The sequence below is a fragment of the Silene latifolia genome, chromosome 4, assembly GCF_048544455.1.
Source record: "Silene latifolia isolate original U9 population chromosome 4, ASM4854445v1, whole genome shotgun sequence".
Taxonomy (NCBI): Eukaryota; Viridiplantae; Streptophyta; class Magnoliopsida; order Caryophyllales; family Caryophyllaceae; genus Silene; species Silene latifolia.
Genome location: NC_133529.1, coordinates 90,801,361 through 90,808,777, shown reverse-complemented (window position 1 = coordinate 90,808,777; position 7,417 = coordinate 90,801,361). Strand labels below are relative to the sequence as shown.

General features: G+C 33.2%; 2 protein-coding genes across 2 annotated transcripts; both read right to left on the bottom strand.

Moving 5' to 3' along the window:
• Positions 1-562: 562 nt before the first annotated feature.
• On the bottom strand, positions 563-1,536 carry LOC141651760 (uncharacterized). Its single transcript, XM_074459459.1, has 3 exons — positions 1,334-1,536; positions 1,078-1,255; positions 563-970 (listed from the first exon to the last, which is right to left on the bottom strand). Exons 1-3 carry the CDS (start codon positions 1,534-1,536, stop codon positions 563-565), a joined length of 789 nt encoding a protein of 262 aa, XP_074315560.1.
• Positions 1,537-3,427: 1,891 nt separating this feature from the next.
• Positions 3,428-4,377, bottom strand: LOC141652332 (RING-H2 finger protein ATL74-like). The gene has a single exon (XM_074459824.1). The coding sequence runs from the start codon at positions 4,148-4,150 to the stop codon at positions 3,542-3,544; it is 609 nt and encodes a 202-aa protein (XP_074315925.1). The 5' UTR covers positions 4,151-4,377; the 3' UTR covers positions 3,428-3,541.
• Positions 4,378-7,417: the final 3,040 nt, after the last annotated feature.

The following is a 7,417-nucleotide window of genomic DNA, read 5'->3' as shown; positions in this document are numbered from 1 at the left end:
ATTGTGGTTATATGGTTATTGATCCATATTTGATGTCACCAAGAAGGGTTTGACAACATGTTTCCAGTTGTATGCAATTAATCATCTTGATGAGGCACTTATATGAATCAAATTACTCTATGAGGACAATGTACTTGCTGAGAGTAATCTAATTGTTGCATAATACACCATTCGTTCTTACAAACTTCACTAATAAAAAACAAATCTTACAAACTTCATTGCATTGCATTCATTTAGTTTACATGATTTCATTAACCAAAATAACCATTCATTGCATTGCATTCATTTATCTTACATGAGTTCATTAACAAAAATAAGCATGCATTCGATTTCCTTACATGAGTTCATTTTCTATAATAAGCTTATAAATAACCATAGGTTCTGATGTTTGTCTTGACAAACAAAATTGATGAATGATTTTTGTTTGTCAAGCAAACAACCACCAACGTTATTCAAAATGAGACTTGGATACCTAAATCTAACATAAGTTATTCTATTTCTGTCATGAGTCCACAAGTAATTAAAAACTGAATACATTCCCTTACCAAGTCTTCATCGACAACTAAATCTCTAGGAAGTGTCCCTGCCTTCTTTGTGCAGCCTTTGCTAAATGTTGTAGTGGATAGTTGTTGTGCCCTCTTTTTTGCATTATTTCTTTCATACAAGCTTGTAAGCTTAGCCACACATTGTCTAGAGTCCTAGCAGTTTCTGCTTCATATGCTTCTATAACATTCTTCACCAACTCTTCCGCTGTGTTGGCTGGATATTCATCTTGTAGAGATTGTATGGACCTAAAGAAACCTAAATCTAAGATATTTAAATCAGGAGAGTTGGCTGGTTGTTGGGTTAACTTGATATTGAAACCATCCGATGTGGCTGCTTCTAGGAAATCCTTATCTTTCTCATTTATATGAGGCTTATCATTATCTTGTTGTATGCTTATTTCCTTTGATGCAGATACTGTCCATTTCTGTTTAATGGCTGGTATCACTAAATTGATCAATGCTTCTTTAGTCACTTTCTTGGTGATGGATTCTATTGGCTTTGTGACAATTGTGCCTGCAACTATATTTTTACTTCTTCTTTTGGCTGGTTCTTGGTAAGTAAATGGCTACCAAGCTTTCCATCAAACAAACCCTCTCCATTGTCTTTGTATATTGGCCTTGAAACATCTGCCAAGAACATCACTTTTGTTATGTATCTCTTGCTTTTACAACTTCTATATGGAGCTGCCTCATTGCTCCCAATATAGTACCTGCATTTTTGGTTAGTCATGTAAATCCATTTTTCATCTATATGAATTATATGGCTCATGTCCTTGAACATTACACACCTCAACAACCTATCAAACACAAGTTTACCCATGACAAAATGTAACCTAATGTACTTATTGTCTTCGGTTAAATCTGGATGTATTGCATTTGTATGAGATTTGATAAGACCTCGTTTCACCCATCTATGGCATGTTGGTGGTGCATAGCCTAGAGCTTTGCCTAACCTCTTCAATGTTGTTCTTTTTGACACATCAAGTGCCATTATGGCTTCTATTGGACAAGGTAGTCTTTCCCTTCCCTTCTTCCCTGGTATTCTGCTTTTTTACAATGATTGACACTTGATCTTGCCTCTGTTTTTTTGCTGATGTCCAAAGATTAAAGACGCACTTCCATGAGACATTGAACAAAGCTTGGACTTCTTGCATCTTCCTATGGGTTGGTTTACCATTTTTCATGTTCTCAAGCAATAGACAAACCATCTTATGTCTCTCATCATCTGTGAGATTTGGCTTCTTCATTGTGTAGTTTAGCTTTGTGTAATTTCTGGAAGAACAGTAGGTCTTTAGTGTAATTTATGGGTTGTGTAATTTCTGGAAAATGCTTAGGCTGATTATTATGTAAAGGAGGTTCTATTTTGCTGATGTAAATTTGGTGTAATGGTATGGTGTAATGGTCTTTTATAAACAGGTTTGTTGATTTAGGGGGAAATTCAAAGATTCATACCAAAATATTTCCCCCCCTTTCTTTGTAAATTGAGTGGGAAATTGGCTGTTATACTTTCTCTCCTTTTTTATTTTGTTTTAAGTTACCAATGCAGTTTAGATGGTTTGATTAAATTACAACCACACTTGTTAAAACAGCTTTTTTTTCCTAAACAGCGAGCCCACACTTGCTTAACACTTGCTCCTTGGTTGTTGAGCCATAAGCAAATGGGTACATTAATAAGATATGGAGGGAGTATTATTTTGGCAGGTCTAGGAATATCTAGGGATAAAGTAGCTGGTGGACTACCTGTCTGCATGATTAAAGACGGAAGATACTAATAAGGGGCCGACCAGCTTATTTAATGAATAATTTTGGACACATGTTAATTCATGTTATGCTTACCATACCAATCTTTACTTGTGGGGTTTGCGCAACCCAAATTTTCGTTTCCTGTTAATGAGGACAATTGTGGAGCCTTGTACCGATCTTACCCAAGCTGGAAGGCGACGGTCTAATTCATGTCCATCTCATGTTTTACTACGAGTATTACAATTTACAAATATTTGTGTTTTTTAGCGAAAATTTCTGATTAAGACGGAGTTATTATACACGTTATGAACTGGAAAGTTGATATTTCGATTTATAGTTATTGTATATTTGCATCTACATTATTGACATTAAAAGTTGGTTTTCTTTTATATTGTACGTGAAATGATCATATTATGCACAATAGTTTTCACAAAAGTAGCGTTAGAATTAAGCATGACAAAACAAACTATAGGAGTTTTTTAATTGATTCGTTATATATTAATCGAACTTTGAATAATTACATTCAAATTTTTTAGTATAATAAGGAATTTGATGCAACGTTTTTAACATCTAACTCTAGAAAATATGACCTGAATTCACTTAAACAGTTGAACTAGTGATATTGACCTAACTCCAATTTATACAAGACTCAAATTAACAACAACAAATGGAAGTGTGTAACCGAAATGAATTATCTATTTCCGATCCGAAACTTAATCAAATAACCGTTTATCACTCTAGTAAGAATGGCCCAAACATGAGCTAAATAGGACACCTCTAGAACTCTTAGCTTGATACATCAACTAAAACAAAAATTCTACAACTAAACTTAAAAGTTTAAACCATGCCATTCCGGAATCCGAAAGTTGTACGCTACCGGCTACCCCCATTCACGTGTTGCCCAATGTTTATGCTCGATTGCAGTACCAAAAAAACACAAAATAACAACCCATTTGATCGATGCTTCCGTATCATCCTCATTTAGAAATTGGTATCACAAGTCGAAGCATCACTGGCGTTGATTGGATTTGTTACCTTGTGTCACTAAATATTACTCCGTACGTAATAATTAACGATTATAAAACACGGTGAGCAATTAACAATATCGTTCTTACTTTAAATTTCTGAACTTCATAATAGAAATGAGTTTGCTCTGCCTGAGATATAATATTAAAATTTAAAAGCTGCAATACCAACATCCAGTAGATTATAAATTTTGTACAATTGTAGCCAACCACTAAACACGTACTTAATTAATTCCCTAACGCATTCATTTCAACTACCACATGATCCCTACCACCACCACCACTATCACCGCCAGCATGCACCGACTCCACCGCCTTCGACAAAGCGTTAGAGGCATCAACCACCAAGTGTCGGCAATTTGGACATGACGAATGCGAACCAAGCCACGTGTCAATACACCTAACATGAAACCCATGATTACACTTTGGCAAAACCCTTACTTTATCGCCATCCACAAACTCCCCTAAACAAATAGGACACTCCTCGTGCTCATCTCGTCTTCCACTACCTTCATAATCCCTACCAAACACTAAAATGGGTATCTTCCTCAAAACGCTTTTCTTCAGCCCGGTGGCCGAAACTCTAGCCGCCTCCTCTTCCTCTGCCATGTCCCTCCTAGAGCACCTCAAAACGCAGCGTACCACTGAGTTTAACCCTATGGCACATATCAAAGCGCATAGTAAAGCAGCCAATATTATAACCATGTTGGTGTCAAAGTTGGCTTGACTTAACTCGGCCTCCGCCGTGCTATTAGCCGTCTCTGCTGGTGTCGCCGCCACCACGGTTGGTATCGATTCTGCGCTCTCTAGTAATCGACGGTGGATTTTATTGTCCATATTTTGTGCTACTAATTATGTATGAAGAAATTGAGATTAGGAGAAATTATGAAGAGGGTATTTGTGTATCATAGGAGTAGAAGTAGAATATATGGTTCAAGTAATGTTATCCGTTATGTCAGAAAATGAGAAATATTATTATGGTGTTGGGGACTCGCGGTGTTGTAATTTAAGGACAAATTTCGAGAGATCAGAATATGTGATCTTGTACTCTAACTAATATTTAAGTGTTATAAATGTAAAATGAGTTAGCTTATCCTATACGGAGTAATAATATTAAATTCAATCGTTTATTCACTCATTATTTTCTAATCTAAGCTTTTGTATGATTACGCGGGATCTACATGAATACGCTCTCTTCCTAAGTTATTGAGAGACCAATCTTTCGTAGCTATTTATTTGTTCTTCATAATTCTTTTATTATTGATCGTGACATAGCAATTTCTTATCTATTTACATAATAAATGTACCCATTTTATCATTAATAATAATTTGTACCTATTTTATTTTCTTTTACCATTTTTTCTTAAAAGTGTAAAATAGTCTCTCAATAAGCTTATTGAGAAACCGTCTCTCAGAAAACTTACTAATACGTATTATATCAACAAAGTTTTAGGTGAAACTAATTCATAATAAATTAAAACACCATTTTTTTGTACCTCTTTATGTATTTGTTGTAACCTCATTATCTAAATGGTGGCTCAAGTATGTAAGCAATCAATTTTCTAAAAACTTCCTTCATGATTAGTGCTCTATTCATCCGGCTTATTTGTTTTTACTTTTGGATAAAGACCAATGACAAACGAGGTCACCCTTTGTGAATATTGTTATTGGAAAATAATTAGACAATAACAGGTGCGGAAGATCAAATTAACCATTCCTAATACAGAAAGATAATTTGTATAAAACTAAACCTGAACATGATAAATAGACTAAAATTATTTGAGCTAATATCTTATCGAAGACTCGCAATAAGCCGAATTGTACCCAAAACCTAATTAGAATTTAACATTTGTTTTCTCACAAAAACACTAACAGTTTAGGAGAGTTTTCATTAATTTGTTGTTTATTAATGGTATATTAAATTGTTAAATTAGAATCTAAAATATAGTGATTATAAGACAGTTTTTTTTACGTCGCCTAACTTAAGAAAAGTATGACCGAAAATTCATTTTAACTGAAATTGACCCTACTCGCTCTATTCCACGATTTGAAATAGCACAAACGGATCCAAAAGGCTAATGGAATGAACTCGATTAAGATCGAACCGAAGTCGAAATTAAAGTTAACCCAATAAAATCGCGATTTAACCTGATCCGAAAACGAATTGAGTGGTCTGTTTACCAAGTTTACGTAAAACGGATTATTCATAGTAAAGTCAATCCTACAAAGTGAAAAAGTAATTACGAATATAGTTTTTTCTTTTAATTAAATTTACTTATATAAGACCCTATTAATATGTAATGAAGACCTATATGGCTATATTCGATTATGCAAAAGAAGCAAAAAAGGCCATACCTATACGTAGAGATGGTAAGTCTGATCCGACCCGAGTAACTCAACCCGAATTCAAAAAATTCAAACCAATAAAACCCGAAAATGTTGCAACCGAAAACCGAGTCGATGATGACCCGAAAACCCGACTTAACTTGATTAAGGCTGATCTGAAATCGAACCCGACCCAACCCAAGTCAACAAGATTCTCGACCCGAATGATAACCTTAAAGTTGACCTGGTCTGAAAGGTAGCCCAAAATTGACCCCAAAATTGAGTCGAAATTGCAAAAATTATACACTTGATGTGATGGAAATATTTTACTCATATTATTTTTAAAACTGAACATGATGACCACAAATACTTTTTTAGCAATATACTTTGTAACTAATTGTATTATTCTGTCTTTTGATAAAAAGTTATGTACTCTAAGTTAATAGCATTCATCAATATTTATACTTCCAAAACGAAAAACTTACGAATTATACATTTTTTTCCACTTTAAAATAATATTTATACCTGCTTCATACTAAGTGAACATTTAATTTTGTTTATTTTTTTAAATCTTTTTATTTAACATATACGAAGTACATAAGTATGTTTATTATTGTACAACACATATCTTACCCGATTATGTTACTAATGTCATTACTTCACGTTTAATTACGTTTTTAGTGAATATACTGATATAACAACAATAATTTTTGAATTAAAGTTAACAAAATAGTTTCATTAAAACCAACAATCTTATTAATTAGGAGTAAAAGTGTTGAAACTTTTCTTTTATACCTCTTAATACAACACATTACTAATTTTATAAATAAATTTCAAAAGGATTTATATCATTGATGCAATTGTCAAATTTTCTAATATCTCTATTTAAAAAACATCACGTTTGCGCGGGATCTATACTACTTTTTATACAATAGGACTTTTTTTAAACACAATTCGAAAAAAAATCACAAGTTTTTAAGTAAATAAAACGCTATACATTAAACCGCGCAAGAAAATCGACAATAAAAAAATATTAAATAAATACTCACATTATATTTGAATTTCAAATTTGGCGTCAAAATTAAATATTTGAAATATCTGAAAATAAGACTTGGCGCCAAGATGAACTTTCAATTAGCGACATGGTTCTAAGACGAAAATCCAATGTCTACTTGGCGCCAATGCTCGAAATTCAATTATTTACCTTTGGCCAACTTTGAAAACTCAAATTTAGGTTTCTTGAAACTCAAATACGACTTATCTGGATAACTAAAAGTGAAAACATCATGTTCTATTACTCAAAATTTATTTTTTATTTTTTCAAACTACTGTTTGAATATGTTCGGAGTACGATTATTTATCGAAACAAACAAATAGTCGACAAAGTATTTAATCTTCGTCATATATTAACATACAGTTTATAAAAATTAGGTAATCTCATCTTGATGTCTATAACTATGAACTACAAGATTCATACAAAAAAACTCGTTCGGTATTAATTGTTATAGTTTGAAACTACTTCTGACTCGTAAGCTCCACACAACCTTACAAGACGACTAATCCTCTATACTAAATACCACATTTCATCAGTTCTCATCTTATTGTAGCCATTAAAAACTAATAAGCACAATATAATGTTTAATGAACCAGAATCACGTTTTAACATCTTTAGTGCTTTTTAAACTTGCCGCATCATCTTCAAAAACCTTATTCAAGTTGTCATGTTATCAAATGTAAGCCACCGCCTTGATCTGTGTACCAACTCCAACTAGTTAAATA